General features: G+C 49.4%; 1 protein-coding gene and 1 long non-coding RNA gene across 4 annotated transcripts; one reads left to right on the forward strand and one right to left on the reverse strand.

Annotated features, from left to right (window-relative positions):
- On the reverse strand, positions 1–1,054 carry LOC132670432 (uncharacterized). Its single transcript, XR_009606667.3, has 2 exons — positions 519–1,054; positions 1–143 (listed from the first exon to the last, which is right to left on the reverse strand). It is a non-coding gene; the product is annotated as an uncharacterized LOC132670432 (long non-coding RNA).
- On the forward strand, positions 1,047–27,970 carry PKM (pyruvate kinase M1/2). 3 transcript variants are annotated; one of them, XM_060620992.2, is made up of 11 exons: positions 1,047–1,160; positions 12,247–12,428; positions 13,223–13,314; positions 17,603–17,734; positions 18,171–18,357; positions 19,150–19,420; positions 20,880–21,030; positions 21,230–21,382; positions 23,886–24,052; positions 26,369–26,550; positions 27,251–27,970. In XM_060620992.2, exons 2-11 carry the CDS (start codon positions 12,275–12,277, stop codon positions 27,355–27,357), a joined length of 1,596 nt encoding a protein of 531 aa, XP_060476975.1. In that variant the 5' UTR covers positions 1,047–1,160; positions 12,247–12,274; the 3' UTR covers positions 27,358–27,970. The 3 variants fall into 3 exon arrangements, with proteins under 3 accessions (XP_060476975.1, XP_060476973.1, XP_060476974.1); XM_060620990.3 differs by lacking the exon at positions 1,047–1,160 and adding an exon at positions 9,605–9,711; XM_060620991.2 differs by lacking the exons at positions 1,047–1,160; positions 23,886–24,052 and adding exons at positions 9,620–9,711; positions 24,430–24,596.
- Positions 27,971–27,990: the final 20 nt, after the last annotated feature.

Raw genomic sequence — 27,990 nt, forward strand, 5'->3', positions numbered from 1 at the left:
TATGGTCTTAACGATTTTTAATGAGGCAGCGTTGTATCTGTTCTCAAAACTTGGCTTCATGAAGGCAAGAATTAACAGCTGTTTCATTGATAAACTGCCTTCATCATTGGTTGTTGACTAGCCCTCGGAAAGTCGGAAAATACCTTGGAGAAAAATGTAAGAAAAGCTCTAACAATATTGATTTAAATATATGAGGTTGAAAACAAAAGTGCTGATTCCTGCAGTTTATCAACTCTAACACTCTGACTTGATATTTCCTGATGGTCACTTCTACACTAATATTAATGCCTTCTATTCGCTTTCTACTCTCAGGCCTTCGCTCTGCAGGATCCTAGCCCCAACTAAAGTATTCACCTGGCCCCCAAATAGTCCTTTCTTGTAGCCCTAAGAACAAAAAGGCCTCGCGCTCCCGCTCCACGCACACTCCGCCCTCCCCAGTCGTCCCTAACCCCGCTCCATTGCGGGAGCCCTTCCGAAGGCGACCTCCAACCGTCCCAGGAGTCTCTATCTCTCCGCACCTTCTGATCCCATCTCGGGCTCCCTAACTGCCTGTGCGGCACGGTTTCCGAGGTGTGTGCTGGGGCGGGCACCCGGAGGGATGGGGAGTCGCAGGACAGGGCTGGGGGAATGCTGCCGAGGATCCATAAATCTCGCACTGCCCGGTTAGGCCAGGACAGCTGGGGCAGCCTGGGCCGAGGGTCAAGAGAAGAGCCCTCGTCCAGCACTCCAAGCTGGCAGCAACAGGTGGTGGCCCCGGGGGTCTGGGAGGGAGGTCCCCGGAGCTCCCGGGGCGGGCCCCGCTGCCTCGCCGCCTCGCCACTTCCTCATTGGCCTGCGCAGAGGGTTCATGCCGAGACTTTTATGTAACGTGTCCTTCCGCCACGGAATGTAGTCCTCCCCTAAAGGGCAACCTGGCAGCGCGTTGGGTGCCGCGGCACTTCCTCCTGAAGGTGACTGCGCCCCGCGAGGAAGCGGAGGGGCGGGGCCCGGCGAGCCGGGAGCCAGGATTGGGTGCGGGGCGGGGCGGCGGAGGGATTGCGGCGGCTGCAGCCTGGATAACCTTGGGGCTCAAGCGGCCAACTCCCGCACAGCAGCGTCGCGTCGCGAGCGTCCAGACCTTTCTGCAGCCGCACTGCAGCTCGAGGGGGACCGCGCCGGAGGTGAGCGGGGCAGAGGCTGGGCCATCCGTTCCCACCAGGGTTCCGTGCACCCGGCTAGTGCGGACTCCCGGCCGTCTGCGCACTCAGGGCACTTACACTGGGGCCGGCGCAGGGTCCTGGGCATCTTGCACCCGGTTGAAGTCGGGAGAGAGAGCCAGCTCGCGCCTAGGGTCTGCTCGTCAGAGCCCCCAGACCCCCCCAGCTCTTGTTTGTTCCACAGCCGGTCCTCCCCTGCCCCAGTGCTCCCCCCCATTCTGGTCCCATCCTCGCCTCCCTCTTCTCGATCTGCTTCCATCCTCGCCTTCCTTCCAGTATTCCCTCCTCGGATTCCTTCCTTTCCTCCCTTACCCCCTGCTCATCTGCTCGCCTCCTCCCCTGGCCCCTTAATACTGTACCATTCCCCCTCCCTGGGCCCTCAGCCCGGCCCTGCCCCCCTCATTCGGATGCTTTCCTTGTAATCTCTCCTCGAAACCCGTTCCCCAGCTCCCCCCCCCCCCCGTGCCGTCTCCATTCAGCTTCGCGTGCTCTTCCCGCGTCCTTGTCCCCCCTCGTGCCTGCCCCTTCCCCCATTCATGCCCTGGTCCCGCCCCTCCCCCTCCATTCTGGTCACGTCCGCTGCTCCGCATCCCTCTCCTCCGCTCTCTGATTCGCTCAGCCCGGGTCCTCGCCCCTCCCCTCTGTTCTGGTCACGTCCGCCTGCACCCCCCCCCCCCCCTCGCCACCCCGCTTTCTCGCCTGGTTCCTGGAGCCCCGGGCCCGTATCCCCAGCTCACGGCCCTAATCGCAGTGGTCTGCGGATAGGCTGGGCCGGCTCCCGTGCCGCCGGGGGATGCAGCGGCGGCCCGCGGCCCATTTGGAAGGTTATGTAACCCTCGGCCTTCCCGCTGCATGGGGAGGAAAGGGTGGTTGCCCCTGTGGCGCATTCTTGTTTGGGGCCGCCCAGATTCGCCGCGCTGGCTCCGAGGGGGGTCCCGGCGCTCCCTCCTGCCGCTGCGGGGCTGCATGTAGCGGACCGGGACCCGCCCCGCCCCTCCGCAGGACCGGTGCAGCCTCGCCTCTGCCTCACCTCGCTGAACACATACTCCCCGGTTTCAGAACACAGAGATCTCGGGCTGGGTGGGAGCAGGTTATGGTCAGAATAGAAATATGTCAAGAGCTTGACGCCACGTATCGCGTTCACTCAATAAAATCTCTGTGTGCTAAGCTGTTTTTCTATGACCAGAAAGGTCATAGCCCACAAAGCTCATAATGTGATTAGGGAACCAACAGTGGTAACTGCTGCGAGGAAGGGATCGCTTTCTGTTGGGTGAGGGATGGAGAAAGGCCACACGAGGTGGCATCACAAACTGGGTTTGAAGCAGAAAAGTACCTTCCAGTAGTAAGGTTATTTAAAAGTCCAGTCATGGAAAGGCATCCCTTTATCTGTATTCTTCAAACCTAGGACATTGATCCTCTCCTGTCCACGTGAGCCTGATGGGTAAAGTCCAGGCATGATGGACAGAGGCATTGGGAAGTTAATGGGCTTTTAGAATCGGGTTCGACTCATTAACATCTGGAATGAGAGAGAGAATTCAGCCCCAGAACCTCAGTTTCCCATGTATAAACTGGGAGTAACATTTTCCTCCTAATGGTTGAAAGGATTGGTCACTATATACCCAGTTACATGAATATATGGTGAATACTCCGCTCAGTGTCTGATCTCTAGTGAGATGTCCAGGAGAAACGCCTTCCAATGTATTCTTCGTTCGCTGAGCACAATTACTTAAACCGTAATTGAGCATGAGGGATCATCTCCATGCCATACCCAAACACGTATTCCTAGTTAATCTTTGGAGCCATGATTAAAATGCAGACATCTCCTGGAAACCAATCCCTTAAGGCATCTTGGTACAGTGTTTACAAAGTAACTAATAATGTTACCTTGCAGCTCTCTACTTGCTGCAGTGGCTCTTTGATCTGAGAATAGGGACCTGCAGAGGAAGGAAGGCAAGGAGGCAGAATTTCAGCAATTGATGTTTGGCTAGGAGAGTAGAAACAAACTTATAAACTGAAATCTTCACTGTTATCCCCACCTACGCCAGGTGGAGTTCTAGGGTTTGCTTTACCAGCTGGTGAGTGAAGGTTAGGATCCCAGGCAGGGACTGCAGCCTCCTGTTGGCAGTACTGAGGGTGTGGTCACTCCTGGGGTACAGAGGCTAGCCTAGGTCAGGACTTCTGCTCTGCAGCATTATTAGCAAATAATTCACTCTCCTGTTGGCCTGAAGATGCTGTTGGGAAATGCAGTGGGGCTGTTCTGAGGGGAAGGTATGTAACCCAGCACCAGGTCTGTGGTGGAGGGGGGTCCTCTGTGGGGAAGATGACTCAACCTTTCAACTTATCTGCTTTTGAGAGAATTCTCTTCATTGGGTGAGTGGGAAACTGCACTGTGGTCTTCACAGGTTTAAAAAGTCCCTTCTCCCTATTCAGTGAGTCAAACAGTGAAGCATGTGTTTCCCCCAAGTTAAAAATGGTTTCGACTAAATGAAAAATAGTTGTCCAGGTCCCCCGGCTCTCTGTACTGCCCTAAGACCTTAGGTGCAGCATGGCAGAACCCCGGGCCCAAGTAACGTGGTCTGTGTCCCTGCATTCCTGAGACTACTCTGGGGCCATGGCTCCCTTTGTGGGAGGAGGGCTGTAATGGTCATGAATAATGATGACTGAAAGAATGTCCTTGAACTCACTTCTGAGTGAAGTTACACTTCTAAGTACTGCATTAGAATTTTAGTGTTGAATTCATAGTTTAGCAAAAAGCATTATTGGGTCTCTAAGACTCAATAATTGGCCAGTGACTTGGCAAATTTGGTAGCTGGGACTCCAAACAGCTAGCACCTTGTAGGGAGTTGCTTCTGTGCCTTGAATGTTGTGACATTAATGGGGGTGGGGGTGGGGGGGGTCACAGGAAAAGTCATTTTATTTCTTAAAGCCGTTTCTTAATGTTGAGGCAATGGAAGAAATGAGGAAATGACTATGAGCTAGAAAGTATAAAAAACGCAACCCGTGCATTATCAACTCACCCTAAACTGGTTCTAATTTATTTTGCTTCAGCTTGTGTGAAGACATGTCAGGATGTGTTATTTTAGCCAAGAGCTAAGACCGCTCTAGGTAGGGGAAAATGACTCATTTGACATTTAATTTCTGAATCATTCCAAACGTCCACAGTCAAATCTCAGTTGGTTGTTACATCACAAGAATGAGTTGCCAGTGTGAGCAGAGTTTTCTTGCAACCTTGTCGAGGGTCTTGTGAGATGTTTAAGTGATTTGGTAAAAGGTCTTACAGGAGGGGTGCCTGGCTGGCTTAGTAGAGCATGCAACTCTTGATCTTGGGGTCGTGAGTTTGAGCCCCATGTTGGGCATAGAGATTACTTAAAAAATACATATAAATATATATATGTGTGTGTGTGTCTATGTATATACGTATATATGTATATATATGTGTGTGTGTATATGTGTATATACACACATACATATATATTTTGGTCTTACAGGACCCTGAGTCATCATTTTAACCTCAATTCTGGTACAGATAGGAACAGAGCTAAGGGAAGACTCTTCTTAATACCAGCATACTTTCTGGGAACTTGGATTTTTCACCAAAAGCCAGTCTTAGGCTAGATAAATGAATAGTCTGATTATTTGGGGCTTTGTTAGAGAAGCTGTTTTGGGGACAGTGAGCCGGGGTGCGTAGTGGATGGTGCCATGCAACCTCTCTTGGGCCTTTTTGCCTCCCGGTCTGACTGCTCAGTTCAGAAGGTTGGCAGGGCCACCAAGCAGCGTGGCCCCGCCCCTGCAGTGGTTTGTGCTGGTCTGCACGTAGGAGGGCAAGCCAGGCTGCAGTACCTCCGGTGGCCTCTGAGACTTACCTCCCCCACTTCTGTCCATAGGAGAAGCTTTTGGGGAGCTCTAACTAAGCCTCTCTCTCCTGATGCCAGCAAGCCTTGTTTTGGATGTTAGGCAGGGGCTCTGGGGTGGAGATGCCAAGACCAGCTATGATAGCACCCAGCTTAGCTGATGCAGTCCAAAAAGTTCTGTGAAAAGGCCCCCGTTCCTTCCAAGCCTTTGAAATCAACCTACAGCTAGTATTTATTTAATTTTAGACAGTTGGTGTCTTCCTGGTTTCCAGTGATGAGTGCAAGAGAATTGCCCAGTAAGTGAGTCAGTCATGGTATAGGAGACAAAATCATGGACACTTTTGGAAGAGCCCTGGGAGCTTTGATCTAGTTAGAGGTAGGGAAGTAGAGACTTTGGATATCTGGTATCCCTCTTTTGTTACTACATTAGAAAGCAGGTTAATAAACCTATCACATGGATGGACATTTTAAAGCTCTCACAATATTGAATGTTGGGCAGAGGTATAAGAGGGCAGGAGCTCACATTACTGGTTGGTTGTAAATGGAGAGCAGTTCAACGATATTTAGTAAAAGAGAAAATAAACATACCCCGTGACTCATAAATTCCATTTGTGGAAATACAGAGAGAGGAGTTCACATTTGCACAAGGAACCATGTACTAGGATAGAGTTGTCTTTATACTGATTAATGGTGGAAAAATTGATTCAGTGGGAGGAGGAGGAGGATGGCCAACCAGTAAGAGAATACATAATACATAAGTAAATGATCTAGTCATGTAGTGGACTAGGACAGCAGTTCATATGAATTCACCAGATCTTATGTACCCACCAGATAGGTCTTAAATGTGCTGAAAAATGCAAGTTGTTTGTTTGTAACAGTATACTACTTAGAACATTGTAGAAAACAATATCATGGGGGTTGGTATAGATATAGTGACACTTAAATGAATTAGAAGGATAGAAAATTCCTGACAGTAGTTGGGTGTCAGAGTTCGTGACAGGCTGTGGAAGGGTTGGAGGGGTGTGGGGGTGGAGGGAAAATGAACTCTACAAAATGCATTTTTTTTTTTTTAAGCCTAAAATTCTGGCTGTTAGTAGTCAGTTCTGGGTGGTAGAAATACAGCTGTTAATTATTTTTTTTCCTTAGTTCAAAATAAAATAGAAGCAAATCTGTGAAGGTCACTGTAGGAAGACCAGTCATACAAACTAGGTCAGTGCTCTTAGAGAGCTGGTCCTGCCATTCCTCCTCCCATCTCCCCTTTCCCCCTTCTCCTCCCTCCAACTGTGATGCAGGGCAGCTCTTCCTTTAAATGCTGAGCTAATGCCTCACTCTGGAGGCTGTCACCCGTCCTGGTTGTCCCTGACTTGGGCCCTAAACTACAGGGTTCCAGGTCCCTTGCTGCTTCCAGAGTATGAATATCATGCCCTAAAACACTGCCTCATTATTTTAAGCCTAGTAAGGAGACATCATAACACAGGACAACAAAAGCTTCCTCCGGACTTCCTCCTTCAGGCTGAAACCAGTTCTCTGCTCTGAGCATCTGTGGTCAAACGAGGACGTGGGATGTTTCTCTGACTTGGGACTTAGCTGCCCTGGAGTTGAGTGGTCCTTTGGGGGGTGGGCCCATTTTGTGTCTGCCTTAGTGCCCTCTTTACACTCAAGTTTGAAATAGAACCTTAGGCCCCTGCTTGTAAAGTATAAGTCCCTTAGTTGTAGCCCTGAATAAATAAAAGCAAGGGAATTTTACTTGAACCTGCAAGGGGGCTCCTTTTTGTTTTATGTAAGTAACCAGGTAAACTAGACTTGGCTTTCTATTACTGGGCTTGCTGAGGGTAGATTGGACTTGAGATTCACATCTCTTAGCTAGAAATGTCTTTTCCTCCATATCCTACTCCATATGTAAATACATGATATCATTACTGTAAGTGAATATAAGGACAAACAGCCATTCAGTCTAGACCTTACTAGGTTCTGTAGGTGGCCCGGCACCTATTTTGATGTCGGTGTTGTCATAGTCAGATTAGGGCCAGTCCTGGGATTTCTATTGCTCTGGCATCTAGGAAGAGAGCTCCTAGAGAGCAGGCTGGCCTGGACACCTTGTCTGAAGATTGGGGAATTGAAAGGCCTTTGTCATGCTGACCTGGAGGTGCAGATAGCAAATTGATGTCAGAGCAGGGAACACAATCGGGGGCACCAGGTGCCATCATAATTGGGTTACTCTGTGTGGTGAGGTTTGGCATCAGGACACACTTGGTGCAGAGTGCCCCGGCTGGTTAAAAATTGGGTTATGCACATACAGGCCCATGGGCCAGGCTGGTTTACTAGGGCAGAATGATTTGGGCCTTTGTGAAAGAATTGGCGAAGCGTGAAGCCTTCCCGGCACAACTCGCCAACAGTACTGGCTCTAAGAAGAGGCATGTCGTATTTTTTGGATGCTCCTTCCTGCTCTGGTTTCTGGATAGCGGCCAAAGAATCGTTTCTGGCACGAATGAAGCTAGAGAACCAGGAGCTGCTGGAGACGAGAAGAAGGAGAGGTGGGAGGAGGGGTGCATGGAGCTGAGCTGTGAGCGTAGCTACTCCAGCCCCTCAGCCTGCACTGAGGCTCTGACGCTGTCTCCTTTCTCACAGAGGAGAAATGGCTGTGAGGAAGATCCTACTGCAGGGGCTCATGCTCACGAGTAAGGTTCCCGCACCCGAGCACAGCATTTGCCACCATCAGTGGGTACGCCGGGCTTCCACTGCTGGCTGGAGGTTGGCTGTGCATGTGTCTGCCTCCCAAGGAGGAGGATGCAGTAGTGAGTCAGACGGGCACTGGCCTGGCTGCATGTCCTGGCGGGCATTGTCCAGCCTGAGGGGCGGGGAGCTCTTCCCAGAGGCCCGCCCCGAGAAACCGGGCTGGGGCTGCCATCCTGGGGCTAGGGGACAGTCGAAGGGTGTTTAGGAAGAACTCCGGTTAGGTGGTTGGCAGGGTGGGCAGCTTGCGCTCAAGAGAGGCTCGTGGAGGACCTTGGCAGCAGAGCCCTGACCCTCCGCCAAAGGAGGCTCTGGGGCAGAGCCTGAGGCAGGAGACCTGCCGGTGACCTGGGGATGAGACCTGAGTTCTCTGGTTTGGTAGGGGTCTTGAAGGACATGTTGAGATACCGCACAGGAGTCTGGACAAGCAGGCTTTCTTTTTTTTTTATTGCTGGCATGTAAACGCGCTCAAATGCCAAACAGATTTTCATTTGTTATTTTTTGTGTGTTTAATAGCCTGGGTGAGCAAAAGATCAGAGCTTGCAAAAGCTCAGATTTAACTTGACATGGTGACATAGGATTATTGTTTGAGCCCAATATAATTGTATCTGCTCCTGGCCTTGGAGACAGCCCTTCTGTACCAGAACATCCCTGTCACAAAGATTTTGCCGTAAAGATTGAGGACAGACTAAACAGGAAAAAAAGTTTGCTGGAATTGGGTGCGTGACTAATAGGTTTTTTTGCATAGAATTGTCCTGCGGACTTTATTAACTTAGGGCCTAAGCTGTGTTATCTCACCTCTGCCCCGTTTAAGCAGAGTATTCCTGAAATGCATAGAGCAGTGGTTGATTAATAAAACCAGAAGCTTCTAACCCTTTTAATTCCAACACTTTTACCAGGAAACTTGTAAATGTTATCATTTTCAGGAGAGGTACAGTTGCCATTTTTCTTAATATGAAAATATTTCATTACGGGTAAATTAGTAAAAGGAAGACAAAAATTTGCTGTAATCCTATCACCAGCTGATGTGCTGTTAATATTTTGGTAGATATTTTTCCAGTTAAATGTATGTTTATTTTATTTTATTTTTTAATTTTTTTTTAACGTTTATTAATTTTTTTTTTTAATTTTTTTTTCAACGTTTTTTATTTATTTTTGGGACAGAGAGAGACAGAGCATGAACGGGGGAGGGGCAGAGAGAGAGGGAGACACAGAATCAGAAACAGGCTCCAGGCTCTGAGCCATCAGCCCAGAGCCTGACGCGGGGCTCGAACTCATGGACCGCGAGATCGTGACCTGGCTGAAGTCGGACGCTTAACCGACTGCGCCACCCAGGCGCCCCAAATGTATGTTTATTTTAAAGTTTGTTTATTTTGAGAGAGAGAGAGCGCGCCCCAGTGCAAGTGGGGGAGGGGCAGAGGGAGAGGAAGAGAAAGAATCCCAAGCAGCACCCGTGCTGGCAGTGCAGAGCGCAGTGTGGGGCTCAGTCTCACCAACCATGAGATCAAGTCCTGAGCCAAAACCAACCAGGTTCTTATATAGAATAGTGAAATGTTAGTAAACCCCCAGGCTTAAAGAAAATTTAGAGGGAAGGTAATCTGGTCTCCACTAGGAGATAAAGCATCACAGAGGAGCCAGTAAGCACTTAACTTTTACCTGCAAAGTTTCTGTTACCAGTTTCTTGGTATTTCCTCTGTAACATAGCTGAACCTCTGGGAGCAGCTACCACCTGGCTACCTGGTTACTAAGGTAATTTTTTCCATTGCCCCAAAGAACTTTAGTTACACTCAGCTTCTGCCTTGATCCTTGTACAGCTCTGCAGAGCAAACTTTACTCAGCTCCGAGCGATCTTTGCAAGTGGGGCCAAGGAGCCACCCTGAGCCAAAAAAAGAGCATTATGTCATCGGAAGCCCAAGCCCAGAGAACACAAGGTATGACCCAATAACCAGTGGCCCCAGCCAGGTCCTTGCAAGGAAACCCTGATGTCTCGGGTCTAGAGAAGAGGCAGCTGATGCTGATGATTTTTTGATTTTTTTGGTGGTGGGGGGGGGGGGGGGGGAGGAGGGTTGGTTTTTGTTTTTGACAGCTGATGGTTTTTAAGAAGATTGGGGTTAGTTACTCCAACCCATTCATTCAGGTCTTATTTGGTTCATGATACAGTCCTCAAACTGGATGGTGACTCCACTTGGAGGCCACAGCAAGGCCTTTGTGTTCCAACTGGGTTCGTGTGCCCCCTGGTGCCATCTCTTCAGTAGTGTTCCCTTCACAGCCAGACTTAGCTAAGCCCCACCCGCTGTGTGCTCTGCAGGCAGCAACCCTGACTCCCCATGAGTGCAGGTAAAGGAACCCTGCCTGCCCAGGCAGTACCTTCAGTAATTCCTCAGTGCTTCAGATTCAGGGAAGGAGGGGAAGGGGGGTAGAACTTTGACTTCGGCAAAGAGGTGTTAAGATACACTGAAAGGTCATTCAACAGACACTGGAATACCTCCTAGTATTAGATGTTAACAGATATAAAACCAAATAGGTCATGGAGGAGAAGGTTGATGTTTTCATTTTGCTGCCTGGTATGTTGTATTAGAGAGTTAGGAAATGCACACTGAAGGGAACAGTGCATTTGTCATGTGGAATAGTTAGCCAATATCTTACTTCCCCAGTTTTAAAGTTTTGGCTTCTGTAGTTGAGGACTGGTGGTAGCCATTTGTTTTCTTTCTTTCTTTCTTTCTTTCTTTCTTTCTTTCTTTCTTCAAAGGTTTATTTATTTTTGAGAGAGAGACACACACAGAGTGTGAATGGGGGAGGGGCAGAGAGAGAGGGAGACACAGAATCCGAAGCAGCCTCCAGGCTCCGAGCTGTCAGCACAGAGCCCGACGCGGGGCTGGAACTCACAAACTGTGAGATCATGACCTAAGCCGAAGTCAGATGCTTAACCCGCTGAGCCACCCAGGCGCCCCTCCCTCCCCCTTTTTTTTTAAATGTGGCAACCATCCATTTTCAGTAGCTGACAGGTTTGCTCATACCTGGTCACAAAGCTTCTTGGGCTTTTATCACAATTCTCGAAGGTAGCAGAGGTAGGTTTAGATGCATGGTCTACTCGAACTACCCAGAGAGGCCACCAAGTCAAGGATGGAGAAGGAGAAAGATTGTAAGAGTGATATGATATATCAGGGTGCCTTAGATTTATAGGAAGAGGAGGGACAGGGCTGAAGAGGGGCTTGTTCCAGAGCCTGGCCTGAAGCCTCTAGGCTCAAGGGTTTTAGAAGGAGTAGCCCTTGGTCTGAGAACTTGAGAGGGACAGCCTTCTGATGAGGAGTGTCCAGCTCTGGCTCGCATCCTTACCTGATGGTTCTTAAGACACTGCCCGGAAACTTCTCAAGTCTTTGTAATCAGCTAACTAACCGGCTGAGTGAGTTTAGTTGTAAGTCAGTAATGAAGAAAGCAAAGGTCGGGACGGTTGTCAGGATTGTGACCTGGCCTGGTTAATTACCTGAAACACAGATGGTCTTTGTTACTGAGGGTGGTGTACTTGTCAGAAAGTTGAACTGGGATGGTGCATCAGAAAATCAGTTGGGAAAAGGATTTGGCAAGCAATCTTAATTTCCTCATGTTGTGACTGTCCTGTTAAAGTTGCTGTACTAATTTTAGAATGAGACCAGTGCCCTTTGGGGTTATCCTTGAATTTATGCAAATTACTTTGTGTGTCCTAAAGTGCTGCTGACCAAAAGTAGATGTAGTTTTTAGGTAGACTCCTGGGACAAAAGATTCTGCATTCAGCGTTTTGGATCAACTTTGCTTCCTGTCTAGGGACTGGTTTCTACTGTCTGTCTGTGAACTCTCCTGCTAGCGTGAGTCGAGGAATGAACTTGATGTGTGCCCCGTGTTGGTGAAAATCTAGTATCCCAGAGCTCAACGGACTGCCTGGTTGGTGGCTGTCTTTACAACCAGGAAACTCACTTTGCGTTTGGGTGGGGATTGTTAAAAGCCAATGTGGATGCCCTGCCCTGTAGCAGACATTTATAGCTTTGAGATAGCTTTTCATACAAAGATCTAGATTCGCCAAGGTACTAAACTGGGATTCCATTCTTTACCTCACTGGAAGATCAGTTACAATTTTCTTTTGGGGAAGCTCTTTCCATGCCTGTGACATGTTGTTTGTAGGATGGACAAGAAAGCTGTCAAGGTAGATATGAGCTGTTGTAAGGGGGGGTCTGCTTATAGCAGGTACTTGGGAAGTACACACATTGGGTACGAGGTTTTAAACTGTTCTTTGAGGTCCTTCCCACTTGCTCACGGCCGTGTGAACCCTATGCCTGACTTGAGGAGCACCCACATGGCCAGAGCGTGGCAGGGCTCCCTGTGGCTTGTGTGCAAAGTGTGCTTATTGAGTTAATGTGTAAGCAGGAAACAGCCTCATGTGCCAAGTGGTATATTAACTACCTGGGCTTCTCAGACTGATACTCTCTCTTCAGTTCTCCTGGACCCAGGACCTCAGCAGCCATGTCAAAGCCCCATAGTGATGTCGGGACTGCCTTCATTCAGACCCAGCAGCTGCACGCAGCCATGGCTGACACGTTCTTGGAGCACATGTGCCGCCTGGACATTGACTCGCCACCCATCACGGCCCGTAACACGGGCATCATCTGTACCATCGGTGAGTGAGTGTGCTCCTCAAAACGAGGGCCTGTTATGACAGTGATCTTTTCTCTCCTGAAAAGACAAAATAAATGTAGCAAACCTGGTTGCTGAGCGAGAGGCTACACAGATTCTTGTGGGAACTCAGGTCATAGGAAGTTGCAGTAAGGAATTAGTATGCTCTGTTTTTGCTACTAAAGGCGAAATTTAGACGATGTCTTCCTTAGCACCTCTTTTAGGAGCATCTCAGAAATCTTAGGAAGATCTTTTTTTTTTTTTAAGATTTTAAAAAATGTTTTAGTTTTGAGAGAGAGGGAGAGAGCAGTGGAGGGGCAGAGAGAGAAAGAAGAAGACCAAGGATCCAAAGCGGGCTCTGCACTGACAGCAGAGAGCCCGATGTGGGGCTCAAACTCATGAACCATGAAATCATGATCTGAGCCGAAGTCGGATGCTTAACCGATTGAGCCACCCAGGTGCCCCTCTTGGGAAGACCTTTTTGACATGGCTCTGTGCAACCACACTTCTGTGGTTGGACATCTGGCTAGCCTTCAGGGAGAGCAGAGAGGGCTGGCCAAGTCTTACTTAGGCTTTCCTAGTTAGATAGGAGCCTGTAGAATTTGAAGGAAATAGGAAAAGTGACCCCTTAAATCAAGAAAGTGGGCAAACACAGTAACAGCTATGTATATGCTTTTGAAAGAATTTTGAGCTTTTTGCAGGAGGGAAATTTAGGGAAAAAGAATATCCAGCGTTCTTCAAACTCAAGTGTTCTTCCTACTTTGAATAACACTTAGGCTTTAAAATTTTTTTCACTAGGTCCGGCTTCCCGATCTGTGGAGATATTGAAAGAGATGATTAAATCTGGAATGAATGTGGCTCGTCTGAACTTCTCTCATGGAACTCATGAGGTGAGCCTCAGCTGGACAGTTTGGCCACTGGGAGAGCATGTAGGAAATTGGGTGGGAGTGCGGTATTCATTTAACCACAGTGGATCAGGCAAGAAAGAATCTGGGGTTTACAGCCAATGGGGAGATCATCTTCACTAGCCTATCCCTACTCTTTCTTTCCCCATCTCCTGCTATCTCAACTGGCCAAGTCTCCTTCCACAAAGAAGATTCGTTTTGTTATTGGCCGTGGTTATCCCACACACCTGTGTTCACAAGAGTGTGGAAGGTTTGGGGTGCCTGACTGGCTCAGTCAGAGGAACATGCGACTCTTGATCTTGGGGTTGTGGGTTTGGGCCCCAAGTTGGGTATAAAGATTGCTGGGAAAAATAAACTTTAAAAAAAAAAGTGTGGAAGGGTTCTACTGGAAAACCTTGTAAGCCATTAGGTATCATGGCCACAGTGCTTGACACCTCCTTACCCTTGGGTTTCTGTAACAGTTCATACTGAGGTGATGAGCCAAAAGGTCACCCTGCAGATTGAATTCTGGCCTAGGTTAGACCAAGATAACTGAGCAGGTACAGGAGAAGTCCTTATTGCAAGTTAAGGACTGAGTCTCATGCACTAACACTTCTTGGCATATAATACCCCCTTTCATCAGCATTGTGTTCCTGGCCTGTGTCTTCCCAGGGGCTCTGGTACATTAAAATAAAGTCTGCACACTTCTCCAGCAGCGTGGTAGGAATGTATTTGTGCTGAGGCTGTTTATGAGCTGACTTGACCTGTGGACAGAGGCTTTACCTAGCTACTGGGAAGTGCTCCATTCCTGCCTGCTTCTGTTCCCGAACTCATTTTGAGGGAGGAGTTGAGGTTCCCTGACATACAGTTCCTTTTAAAAACCATCAGCCTTACTCATAAGCCATGAGATTTCATACTGGCATTGGTACGAAAGTAATGGATGGGCCAAACTCCCCTCACTCTTCTGTTTAGAAAAAGGAAAATGCTACCCTGTAAGGGCAAGTGGTAAGGGGTTGCCCTCTGGCATTTGGAAGCTGGTGTTAAGTTTAGACTAAAAATAAAGCCTCAGGAAGTACAGTCCAAGAGGCGAATTTCTCCTTTCTGGAAACGTGAGACTCTCCATCGTGAGTTCCGTAGCCCGTGTTCCATAAACAGCCTATGGCCTGGCAGGCGGCCGGCTTCCAAATGTCATGGAGGCCTGACCAAGTTCAAAGGAACTGTGCTCAGCCGGCACTTTAGGCAGGTTAAGACAGGTCTGTGGTGACATTCTGTAATTTTCCGATGTCGGGGTCCTTGGCGGAAGTCCCTGGGAATTCCTGCAAGTGTTAGCTTAGCCCAAAGACAGAGCTAAAGATACCAGTGGGGATTGGTTCACTATTGATCCCTGCTCCTGGACCGTGCCAGGGTCTCCTCTGTGTAGCAGAAGAAGCAGAAATAGATTTTAAGAAGTTGACCTTTAACTAGGCTTGTGGCCTCTTCCATCCAGTAAAATAACACCACTGCAGCTCTGAAATGGCAAGGCTGCGTGCTGTCTACTGCACCTGCTGGACGGGGGCTGGCTCAGGAATTTTGGTCTTTTTAAACTACAAGACGCATTTAGAGATAACCTCTGCTTTGACTCTTATTCCTAAGTTAGAATTGGGACTTAAAAAAAACCCAGCAACAACAAAACACCCCCCAAGTCTCTCTAGTGGGTTTATTCTGCGGTTTTTGACCAGGATAAGGTTGTCTCTGGGATCAGGGTTTTGGCTCATCTGAAATTGTTCTAATATTATATATATTTATATAATTTAATATTACATAATGTAACGTGAACAGTTTTAGTTTTGACTGCATGTCAGAGCTCTTACTTCACATGCAAGTTTGACTAGATGCTATAGCATGCTTTCCCAGCTCTTGACAGTTTTTAAGTACTCTTTTAAAACAGAACACTGAAATTGTTTTCTCTCCCTCTAACAGACGGCCATCTACTATCTGCATCTTACCTTTTTGCCAGTCTCCCTAACCCCACTTGTAGCAGTTCACCTGGGCAAGATGTGTTCTTACTGAACATGTGGTCCCAGTGATACTGACATTTAAACAACCTAAATTTAGAATCTTCCACAAGGACAGTATTAACTGATGGACTTCTTTACCACTTGTTACCATCCAGCAAAACCACAGCCCTAGCGGAAGACTTCAGTACACCTTCCAGCAGTGTACCAAAAGATAACCGTAGATATATAAGACCTAATAATCTTATTGGTATGTATATAAATAGATGACTTTCTGTCCACTCAAGACCAAAACACATATTTATTTAAAATGCTTAGGATTTTAAAATTTATAAGGCCACCAAAACCCACCCCTCAAGTTCCATAAAATGGAAATTATATAGGCCATATCCTCTGGCATATTTTTTTGTGGAAACTTTAAGTCTTAACACAGACTTAAATGTACTTACCAGAAAACAAAAGTCCTAATGAAAGTAAATGAAATAGTTAAAATACTAGTAACCAAATAATCTAAAAAGGGTGAACGGAAAGCATTGATTTAAAACCATAACTTCATGAAATAAAAACTAAATTTGACAAACCAAAACACCCCTGTAGCACAGAAACTTCTGGAAAACCTGGTCCGGAATCAGGATGCACAAATAAAAAAGAGTAGGAGAAGGGAATATTTCCTATGTATTAGAAGAGAGTTTGAAAGTCATAAAAAGACTTCTACTTTAATTTCTATACATTGAGATGAACTTGACTCTTTTCCAAGAAAAGGTAATATCCAAGATGTAGAAAATATAAATAGATGAACAGCCTGAAGAAATTGAAAATGTGGCCATTAGCTCTAGCTCTGGTTCAGAACACAGGCCTAAATGACTTTGATGACTTCCTTCTGACTGCCTTGAAGGAGCAGTTAGATCTTCTGTCACACTGTCCCAGAGCCTAGAGAAGTACAGAAGTCTTCCCAGTATGTTCTTTGAAATCAGCACGCCCTGACAGTAAGATGAGCCAAGGACAGTACCCGAATCAGACAGGTTAGCACACGAGGCTTGTTCCCTTAGAGGCAGAAAGCACAAATAAAACTTCACAGCCAAATCCAGTTGTCTACTAAAAGAATGCCCTGCCTCATGACCAAACACAAAGTGCATATTGGATGAAATAGAATGGTCAATAGAAGATGATGGTAATGCTAGGTAACAATTATTAAGTGATTACTGTTGTTCATCTCTGTTCTAAATACTTCATGGATTCTTTTACGCCTCACATCAGCTCTGAGGAAAAGGGATTTGACCATATGAAACACCCATTTCTTTGAAAAGTTATCTCTATATTCTATTCTCTACTGTTTTTATTGTGAGTCAGCAATAGAAAGAAATTTTTATAACTTAGAATAAGGGCCTCTGCCCCCAGAAAACAGCCGTTGGTCCTCATTAGATAGTATAATTAGAAGCTGAAGATTTTCAGACACAAGCTTCTGGCAGCACTGTCCTTGTTCCGGCTCCCCTGCAGCCTCCTTGTGGGTGCTACTCTCCTGGACCGGGTGGCTGAAGGACAAGGCCTGCAAAGTGCTGAATTGGGTGCTTCTGTTATCAGCAGTGTCCTGTTGATTATACTAAGCACTTTTGACATCTTGGCTTTGAGTCTCCTTTTAGTCAGATGGTAGCAACAATTGGAAAAAAGAAAGGGCTTAGGAAAAAGATGGAAGCCAGGGCATTTAGTTCAGAGAGAGGCATATTCCCACCTTTCCCTAGACTGCTCCGGAAAATGATTGTAAAAACCAGGTCTGCCGGACCTTAGCAATGAGTTGTGTAGCTTGGCCATTGTAAGCTTAAGTAAATAACTCTGGAGTTTGAATTGTACTTGGAATCAGTAGAGGAAAAAGCTCAGAACTGCCAAATCTATCAGAATCTGACACTGATTGCCGGACCAGCACTGTGCACACATAAATGCAAGGTCTTTTATTCCCGTTGCCTGTTTTATTTGCCGAGGGAGAGTAATTCCTAGGTCCTAGAGACAATAAGACACGCTTCTTTTTATGTTGAGATGTGTTTACACCATACCTGTAGTGGGTTTGGTGGCAGTGTTCTAAACTAAGATTTGCTCATGAGCGAGTTAGTGCTGTGGAAGAAGTGGGCAGAAACCAAGGGGATTGAGATAAGGTTGAGGGTGCTCAGTGAATGGATGACACTGAGGCTAGCCAAAGAAGGCAGGGGTCTGGAACATCCAAGGCTTTTCCTTGAGGGATCAACTTCAGTTCTGGGGCTAGCTCCTCATGTGGGAGGACACCCATCATTCTCCTTCCTTACCCCCAGTACCATGCTGAGACCATCAAGAATGTGCGTGCGGCCACGGAAAGCTTTGCTTCTGACCCCATTCGTTACCGGCCAGTTGCTGTGGCCCTGGACACCAAAGGACCTGAGATCCGAACTGGGCTCATCAAGGGCGTAAGTATCACCAGGAGTGGTGACAGGGAAGGTACAGGGGGCGGTGGGCTCTGGAGGGCCATGTCTGTGCCCTGCTCGGAGGCCATGTTCCTTAGTTTAGATCTAGAAAGGAGAGTTCTATTCACTGTAAACGATGTTGATTTGATGTACTTTGCTAAGAAATGATACCAGAGAGGAAGCTTTTTTACTCTAAAAACCTAGTTCCAAGCCTCTCTTCATCCCTTTTCCCCTGTCATTAAATAGTGTGACTAAAACGTTGTAGGTTTTTCCTGGATGACTTCTTTGAGATAAGTTTGAGAAGAAGATCATTTATTCCCAAAACCAGACGCTTTATTGTACTTCTGGCTGAGATTTGAGCGTTTTTCCCAGGAGGGAAGAACTTTACTTTTCCTGCCATGAGGGCTGGACTCATGGCAGTAAACTGTTTTGTCTGTAGAGTGGCACCGCAGAGGTGGAGCTGAAGAAAGGAGCCACTCTCAAGATCACCTTGGACAATGCCTACATGGAAAAATGTGATGAGAACGTCCTGTGGCTGGACTACAAGAACATTTGCAAGGTGGTGGAAGTGGGCAGCAAGGTCTACGTGGACGATGGGCTTATCTCTCTGTTGGTGAAGGAGAAAGGTACTGGAGTCAGCATCTCATTGTCTAAAACCATCTCCCATTCTTTAAATTTCCTTTAACACAAGGAACACGGGAAGTTTGTTTGGCTGACAGCAAGATTAAGTCTATTCTCAGGAATTCCTCTTTTTTTTTTCCTAAGTTATTTATTTTGTGAGAGAGAGCAAGTGGGGAGGGGCAGACAGACAGACAGACAGAATCCCAAGCAGGCTCCACGCTGTCAGAGCCCGATGCAGGGCTTGAACTCACAAACCATGAGATCATCACCACCTGAACCAAAGTTGGACGCTTAATCGGCTGAGCCACCCAGGTTCCTCTATAATTCCTTATGTTGTTTTTTAAAACAGACTTCAACTTAATCGTGCTTTTAGGAGATACGAGATTTTTTTTTTAATCCATCCTCACTGTTAGAAAGCCTTTCTGCTTTCTGTCTTCCGTCAATATGATATGTGCAGGACTCTAGTATACTTGGGAATGATAGCTGATATTTAAGTGTCCGGCACTGGTCCTAAGCATTTTACACGATAATTTGTGTAAATTTTAAAACAGTCTTATGAGTATCAGATACTATTATCGCTATATAACAGGTGAGGAAACTGAGGCACAGAGAGGTTAGTTGACTTGCCCAAGATTATACAATTAGTGAGGTGGTATTTGACTTCTGGACATATGGCTCCAGTGCCCACAATGTAATGCTTTCAGTTCCCTATACTGGGGAGAGCCTGCTTCCTGTTGAGGATGTTGTGCCCTCATTGCTCTGCCCCTGCCCCCCCCCCCCCACTCTGTTTTACACAGGTGCTGACTTCCTGGTGACAGAGGTGGAGAATGGTGGCTCCCTGGGGAGCAAGAAGGGTGTAAACCTTCCTGGGGCTGCTGTGGACTTGCCTGCTGTGTCAGAAAAGGACATCCAGGATCTGAAATTTGGGGTAGAGCAGGATGTAGATATGGTGTTTGCATCTTTCATCCGCAAGGCATCTGATGTCCATGAAGTTAGAAAGGTCCTGGGAGAAAAAGGGAAGAACATCAAGATAATCAGCAAAATCGAGAATCATGAGGGAGTTCGGAGGTAAGTGCCCCCCCCTTCTGTCTCCTGCCTCCTTCAGCCCCACTCCCCCCCCGCCCCCCCCCACCCCCCGCACTTTCCAAAAAGGGTATATCCTGTGAATATCCAGTTCCCAAACCTGGTGACCAGCCTATCAGAATGCAGACTCCCTAGCTTAGGCCAGACCCATGGAGTCCCTCTTAAGCGGGGAGAATGAAAGGCGTTGGTTATTTTTATTCATGCATGTAATACAGTCTCTACACCCAGCTTGGGGCTCAAACCCACAACCCTGAGACCAAGAGTCGCACGGCTCTTCAGACTGAGTCCGAAGGTGCCCCAAGGCATTGGTATTTAAAAAAAAATACATATATATCTTCCCGGGTGATGGGCATGCTGGTGCTTCCCAGTGGTGATTGATACTGTTCCACAGGCCCAGGGACCAGCGTTGGGAGTGGACAGGGTCACTGCTCACAGGTCAAGGGCCATTATGCTGTCCTAATAAGGAGCACTACCTATGTTTGCCGGAATAAGGGGACATTGCCCCTCCACCCCCCCACCTACACCACCATTTTTTCACAACAGAAGGAAGATAGCAAGCCCTTAGGAAGGGGCCCTTTTTAGCCCCTCACTTGGGAGGCATGTGGAAGCTCGTGATGTCCTTATCTTCGCTTAGAAAGCAGCTGGCCTGATGTTTGGGCTCTGGAATGTTACCAGCTTCCTGGAGGAAAGCATGTGCCTCTCCAGGTGTATTAGATGGTCCCATCTCCGTTTCACCACCTCCCCAGTATTCCCCAGGTTGAGCCGAGTGGGTATGACCAGCTCCGTGACCTCTGTTCCTCTCCAGCTCCCTGCTAGGAACATAAGCCGGCACAGCTAAAACCCTAGATCTACTTGTGTGGATTAGGCATGTACTTGGGGAGGGTGGGTGGAGTGGCCCCGCCCACTGTTTGACCTTGCCATCCTTAACTTTGCATAGACGTCCTTTGTACTGGGATCCTGCCATCCTGATGAGCCACGGGTGCTCGCTGACCCTGGCCACAGACCAGGCAGAGCCACAGCTATTCTTGCCTTCAGCACGTTGGGAGGGGGCCACCTCAAGGAGCAGCCCTTCTGGCCAAGGACCTTTATGTCGTGAGCAGTCAGTTGGCCTCGGGTTCTCTTTCTGCCTTGGAAGTGCTAGCTAGAGTGGAGACGGTAGAGAGATGCCTTAAGAGGGGGCCTTGAGGTGCAGATGGAGAGGAAATGAGCCTACAGGGCTTTGGAGGAAACCTTGCTCTCCTCCCTGCCCCTTCAGTGAAGTTCTCATGCTAGTGCTGAAGAAGCCAGGGCAAGTGTTCGCCTAGTTTGGGGGGCGGCTAAGGTAGCTGGAACACCCCGTCGCCTCTTTATATGCGTGATGAGGTCATAGAACCCAGGAGAACTTCCTGTGTGCAGTAATTAATGCAGTTGTGGCCTTGTTCCATGTAACCTCTCTCTCTGTCAGGTTTGATGAAATCCTGGAAGCCAGCGATGGGATCATGGTGGCTCGTGGTGATCTAGGCATTGAGATTCCTGCAGAGAAGGTCTTCCTTGCTCAGAAGATGATGATTGGGAGGTGCAACCGAGCTGGGAAGCCTGTCATCTGTGCGACGCAGGCATGTGCCTCTCCCTGCTCTCATACGCTTACAGGGAGGCCACCTGGGCTCTCCCCAGGGCCTGCCCCATGTCTCTCAAGCACACACACACCCTTCCTTCCCCTCATGTGCAGACACGTATCCAGGGGGTTAGCTGGTAGACCTTCATCTCTGAAGACTGCCAAGGCTGCATCTCACTCATGCCCTGTCCCCCTCCCAGATGCTGGAGAGCATGATCAAGAAGCCCCGTCCCACCAGGGCTGAGGGCAGTGATGTGGCCAATGCGGTCTTGGATGGAGCCGACTGTATCATGCTTTCTGGAGAGACCGCCAAAGGGGACTACCCCCTGGAGGCTGTTCGCATGCAGCACCTGGTGAGTTTTCGAGTCTCCCCACCTCCGCAGGCTCAGGCCGGGCCCAGGGTGGAGGCAAGCTCTGGTACAGAGTGACACCTTTGAGGCGTCTGGGCCCTCGGTCTTTGATGATCCTCTATAAGTCACAATAAGAGTGAGGAGGTGTGTGCTGGGGAGAGGGGTACGTTGGGTTTTTTCCTCCTCTGCCTTCCCTGCCCACACTCCCTCCTCTTTCCTCTGCTCTGGAGGCGTCCTCCATTAAAGCGCACTTCACTTCTGGCTTCAAGGCTGTGAGTCCGTCCCTTGGTTCAAGTACTAAGATTACTTGTAGTTTTCCTCTGGACAGCCCGAAGGACCCCTGAATATCTCTGTCCCATTCTGGAAAAAGCCATAGGCTCCTGTTCTCAGCCGATCTGTTTGGGGTCCATTTGATTCCCCACCTGTTCCACATCAGGTGCCACCCCCGGGGCCCCGGGTGTGCTTGGGGGTGGTGACCGAGCTCTCCTTGCATGGCGCCTGCAGCCGGGCCTGCTTTGCTGAGCTGCTGCACATGCCTCAGGCTAAAATGTGGGTTTTAGTGACTGGCAGCAGGTCCACAAATAGAGGCAGGAGGAGGGCTGGGCCTATTGGGCCTGCATCGAGCATCCGGAGGAGTCCTGGACGCGGCTCTTCTTTGAGCTAGCTCTTCAAGGCTCTTTGGCTCGGCCATGACCCGCTGCTGGGCTGCTTCTCCGTTCCTCTGCCTTGTCTGGTCCAGCTCTAGACTTGCTCAAGAGTCCGCCCAGGCTTCAGTTACCAGGGCTCCTCAGGCCAGGGAGAACCGAGTGTTGTAGGTTCACTTTCTCAACAACAGCCCCATGTCAGTGCTCATGATGTGTGTGGAGCTCAGCGAACTTGCCTCTAATTCTGAAGTGGGTTTTTTTTTTTAACCTTCCTGTCAGCAAAGGATCCTCATGCCCTTTGTGTGACACACCCTCCCCTGCACCAAATTTAAGCAACACCCCCTCCAAAAAACCTTCCTTTCCTCCTTTCCTGTGTGTCTAGTTATTAGGTAGTATGGATTGATGGAGTCTTCATATCCTCTGTGTGATAGATGTCAGCCCAGCTGATAGATGAGGATTGCATGATGATAAAGCCTCAGTTTGTATCCAGATCTGCTGTCTCCAGAGCCAGTGTTCTCCTGCATTGCAGTGCTTTATCTAGCAGGAGATAAAGCCATGTCTCTATTAGGGGCCTGTATTGGGGGCAGAGGCTAAGAATCAGGCTCTGGCCTCTGAATTCCAGTTCTGCTTTTCCATACCCCCAGTCTTCCCTGTGAACAGACAGACACCGTAGAGGGAACCGCAGGGCTTGGATGGCACTGCTCAGAAGATGAGTTATGGGGTCTGGGCTAAGTGGTGCAGGCTTCTCCTTTCCATGTCCTCAGTTAACACTGGCTAATAGCTTCTTGCAGCTGCTCACTGCTTTCTCTTGTGTCTGAGGCAAGGAATGACCCATGACTAAGGGCTAGGCAGTACCAGGTATGGTTCTGTTTCCTGTTCATGTCTCCTCGTCTTTGGGCTGCATGCACCCAATTCTCAGAGAAATAAAACCTGTAACCTAGTAAATCCTGCCACATGCCTGCTTATACATACTGTCCAATTAATGAGATGTTATTACTGATTCTCCCCTCCCGCATCATTCTCTAAGATGCTGCTGGTTGCATTATAATCTTCTGAAGCTTAAATTTTCTAATTTTTGATGTTATCTGAGCAGGTGGTCTGTGAATAACTGAATGGCTTTCTCATGACTGTGGTAATCCTTACATGTTAATAATCAAATGTCATCTTAAACTTACCTGTGTGCTTCCACAGGCCATCTGTCTCTTCACATGGCTGTTCAGTGTGACCCTCACAAATCTGCCATTTCTCCACCTTCGTGCTTGGAACACGGTTAAGCTGTGTGGCTTTGGCTCTGTCTGACCCCAGCTTTCCCACGGTGTTCAGCGTGCAGGGCATTTGGAAAGGCTCGTAGCAGCAGCCCTGTGCCTGAAACCAAGCAAATGCTCCGTGTGTGCATGGAAGCCCATGGAGGAGCCTTGTGGTAACCAGACAGCCATGTGAGGAGGGAGGGCCTGTTTCTTCCCATAAGCTGTGTCATGAGGCAGCATGGTCAAGTCCTGCCAGGGAGTGGCGTGGGCCCAGCCTGGGCATGTTTCTGTGCCGAGGTGCTAGAGCCTGCCGCCATGTTGTCTCTCTCTACCCCCACCCCCACTGAACAAATCCTTCCAGAATGGAAGAACCGATTTTTCCTCTCTTGGAGGGGAAGCAGCAGCAATTGGTGCTAGAATTCTCCACCCATCCCTGAGCAGTTGGGCTTTCATCATGCTGCCTCTTTGCGTCTGCCTGAAGGACAGATTTAGCCAATTAACCTAAGGTTACCTTCCTCTGATTAATTCCCCATTCTGTCTTTCCATGTGTTGTCTCTCGTTTTTTTCCCTCCTCCTTCCCTCTTCCTTGCCTCTCCTCCCCCCCAAACCTTACAGATAGCTCGTGAGGCTGAGGCAGCCATGTTCCACCGCAAGCTGTTTGAAGAACTTGTGCGAGGCTCAAGCCACTCCACAGACCTCATGGAAGCCATGGCCATGGGCAGCGTGGAGGCTTCTTATAAGTGTTTAGCAGCAGCTTTGATAGTTCTGACGGAGTCTGGCAGGTAGGGCCCCAAGGGCAGGTAACTCTGTAGGATAACCAGCCTCTCGCTCCAGCCGATCTGGAAGACCGCTAGGGCCCAGCCCTCTTCTCGTCTGCAGGAAGCCAGCCAGGGAGGTCAGGGCAGGGCAGGATCAAAGGGTCCTTTGGCTCAGTAGGCACAGTGGATGTCACAGGCACCTGGCGAAGGACTAGTTCCTGTGAGTCTTGATGTCGCTCGGCTCAGCTTCTCTAGTAGTTGGGCTCCTCTTGGCCTCGCATCCAGGGACACGTTCCTCACCAGCTGTCTGTGCGACTCTTCCTCACCCTCTCCCGTTGTGACACAGCTCTGACAAAGCTCTGTCCCCCTCTCGTCCCTCTGGACGGATGTTGCTCCCCTAGATTGCCCGTGAGGCAGAGGCTGCCATCTACCACTTGCAATTATTTGAGGAACTCCGCCGCCTGGCGCCCATTACCAGCGACCCCACCGAAGCCGCCGCCGTGGGCGCCGTGGAGGCCTCGTTCAAGTGCTGCAGTGGGGCCATAATCGTCCTCACCAAGTCTGGCAGGTAGGAGGTGGTGGCGGTGCCCTGGGGATGCCCTGCTCGGGGACACCTCTCTTGGGTGTCCTGAGAGCAGCGCATTGAACAGGGCTCAGATGGCACTGAGCCAAGGTAAGACCCCTCTGCCTGCCACCAGGGCCCAGAGGATTCCAGGCAGCCCTCCTAAGTGACGTTGGATCATTTGGATCCAAAGCAAGTTTTCCTCCTCCAGAGAAACCAGAGACTTAATCATAGAACTACAGATAGACCGACTACAAGTGGTTCTTTCATATCTAAAAGCTAATCTTTTAAAAAAGTAGATGGCCATTTTGTTCATTCCAATTACTGTGTACTCTTTAAAAGGTCAGTTTGGAAAATTAGTGCTGTTCGCTGATATGCTGTTTGGTTGGTGCACCTGTCCCTGTCGGTCTTTGAGCCCCAAAGGCAAGTGGGTTCAGCACCAGGAAAGGTCACCGTGATGTCTTGCTGGCTCTCTGGTGCCGTGCAGCCATGCAGAGGCCTGTGTTTGGCCTTGGCCTTGGGATCTTTTCCTAGTCCGGGAGATTGAATTAGCCTGTGTCACTGCCCCAGTCTGGGAGTGTGCTCCCCATCCCTGACCTTAGGGCCACGAGGGTTTTTTGGAGGGGGGGGGGTAGAGGGGAGCAGATCAGGCGGTCCCCGTGCACTGAGGAGTGGCAGGTGGGGCTTTCTGTAGAAGCAGGACATGAGATCTGGGAAGACTCCCTTGGCAGAGGGCTTGGGATAAACAGCTCCAACCATTAGGGTTGACCTTTGTGAAAAGGTCCATCCTTTGCTATTTGGCTATTTTTAGCTCCAGTCTTCTGGGATTTCACCCTTACTAGTCCCGACTTCAGCACTTGCTCCTCTGAAAGCCTTGTATGGGGGCCAGGTCTTTAGCAGGGCATTCTCTGCTGTGACATGGCTTAAGTTTCCTGGACACCTGTTGAGTGTCCTTACAGTTTGCCCTCTGAGGCCCAGTGCCTCCTGCAAGCGGCCCACCTCAACTCCTGAGAGACATCTGCAGCCCAAGTGTACAGTGTCTGTGTTCCAGGAAGCACCTGGCCCCGGGGCTCAGGGGGCCCCCCAGCCCTCCATAGCCTTCACAGGCAGACCCACTGGCACTAACCTTCCCATCTCCTGGTCTTGCCTCCTGGGTAACACCCAGATTTCTAAGCCTTGCTGACATACTCCGGGTTGGCTCTAGAGCCCAGTTGCTGGGACTGTTTCAGGGACTTGGGGGCCATGTGGGCTGGGGAAAGGGCACAGCAGTAGGGAAGGCTTATGTTGCAGAGTCCCAGGGGGGATGGTGGGCTCTGCTCCTGTTCTTTGCAGATGTCAAGAGTCAGGTGCTATTCACATGCTGCTTGGCTTATAGCTGTTGTTGGCAGCGAGAGGAATGGGTGCTGGTGAGGTTGGGCAGCGCTGTATCTGTGCCAGAATGGAAAAGTTCAGAGGAGGGGGTTCTGCCAGCTATGGGGCATGTCGGGTGATAGGGTGAGACTGACCATGCTGGGCTGGTATGACCCTGGGGCCCGAGGAAGGCAAGTGGGTAGCAAAGCTAGAGATGTCGTAGTAGAAGCGTAGTACGTGCTGTGGAAGATACAGGATGAGGGTCTGCCCCGGCTTTGGGAGCAGATGCTAAAATGGTAGGGTCACAGGCTGGCAATAGTGAGTTGGATTAGAGGGTGAGCTGTTGCTGAAGGCTCTCCAGGGCTTCCTGGGAGGCTCCCGGAACACTGTTTAATGGTCTCTCTTGCCCGTCCATCATCCTGTCTCAGGTCTGCTCACCAGGTGGCCAGATACCGCCCCCGCGCCCCCATCATTGCTGTGACTCGGAATCACCAGACTGCCCGCCAGGCCCACCTGTACCGCGGCATCTTCCCTGTGGTGTGTAAGGACCCAGTGCAGGAGGCCTGGGCTGAGGATGTGGACCTTCGGGTGAACTTGGCCATGAATGTTGGTGCGTGGCTGGGAGCAAGGGCTAGAGCTTGGAGGGGTGGGGAGGATGCTTGAGCGCTGGTCTCCCTGGGATCCTATAGAAAGGGGAACATGCTGACCTTAGGGTGTGCAAGAACCCTAGCTGTCTTCTTGGGAATGTTCTCTGAACCCTCCATCCCATTCCCTCAAGTTCTGGGCTGAGCCCAGGAGGGAAGAGGAGCCTTTTGAGTTTTGGGGCTCAGTTGCTCACTGCCTCTCACTGTCTTCCAGCGTGGGGCCCAAAGCAAAGGATCCTGGATAGTCAGGGTTGTCTGCTCTTTGGCATCTGCTTATTACTGAGGGCTAAAAAAAAATTAGAGCTCATACACTGCTGGGTGTCATACACACAGATTATGTACTCATGACCTTTGTCCCTGATAAAAGTAAGATGTCAGTGGATGAGCGGAAGCAACTAGCTCTGACTTTGGGGAAGGCTCTCCACCCTCTGGAGTATAAAATGAGTGATGTCCAAAGGTCCCTGCCAACTCTGATTGATAAGGAAATATCTGGGCCTCCCTCATGCATCCCCTTTGCCTGGGCTGTGATGCTTGCGCCACCTTGTGGTGTAAGGAAGTAATGATGAGCCAGCCCTGCTTGCTCCCCCTCTGGCTGCGGGGTAGTCAGCCAGGTGCACATCTGCCTAGCTTGGCTTTTACTGACCAACCTTTCTTCTCTTCCTTTAGGCAAGGCCCGAGGCTTCTTCAAGAAGGGAGATGTGGTCATTGTGCTGACCGGGTGGCGCCCTGGCTCCGGCTTCACCAATACCATGCGTGTAGTGCCTGTGCCATGACAGGCCCCAAGAGCCCCTTCTCCAGCCCCGTCCCATCCCCTTCCCCCAACCCATCCATTAGGCCAGCAATGCTTGTAGTGCTCACTTGGGGGTTGTAATGTGGCACTGGTGGGCTGGGATGCTAGGGAAGAAGATTAACGCCTCTGAAACATGACTCTTTTTTTTAAGACCCTGTTCGGGTGAGGTAACCCAGAGCTGGGTTGCACATCATGTGACCCCACCCAAGCCAGGGATGAAGGGAGTTTGCAGGACTGGAAGCCCCAGAGCTTAACAGAGGGCAACCGCTCCTGCATCTCCTTTTTGTGTATTCCATTCAGTTCCTATAGAAAATGGATACCCAGACAACTCCCACCCCTGGCCTGGCATCGAGAGACCGCCAGCAAGAGTTGTGGCATAGGGCAGTGGTTCCAGTTTAAGGAGACTGGCCCGGGCCCTTCCTTGCTCCCCCATCCCCCTCAGGCTCCCCTTGTCGTGCATTGTGCACTTGTGTTCCTACACTCCACTCAGCTGTTGCAGGCAAACGCCCCCCACCCGCCATTTTCCCCACTACTGCAGCCACCTCCCAGCCTATTGCTATAGAGCCTACCTGTGTCAATAAACAACAGCTGAAGTACCGGTTTCCTCTCTTTTCTG

Source organism: Panthera onca, chromosome B3, assembly GCF_046562875.1.
Source record: "Panthera onca isolate mPanOnc1 chromosome B3, mPanOnc1 haplotype 2, whole genome shotgun sequence".
NCBI classification, from domain to species: Eukaryota; Metazoa; Chordata; class Mammalia; order Carnivora; family Felidae; genus Panthera; species Panthera onca.

Bases quoted from the DNA above. Each gene is read 5' to 3' on its own strand.
- PKM (XM_060620992.2), top strand. From the start codon at position 12,275: ATGTCAAAGCCCCATAGTGATGTCGGGACTGCCTTCATTCAGACCCAG. The intron at 18,358-19,149 runs GTACTGGAGTCA...TGTTTTACACAG, and splicing joins TCTGTTGGTGAAGGAGAAAG to GTGCTGACTTCCTGGTGACA. The intron at 26,551-27,250 runs GTGCGTGGCTGG...CTCTTCCTTTAG, and splicing joins GAACTTGGCCATGAATGTTG to GCAAGGCCCGAGGCTTCTTC.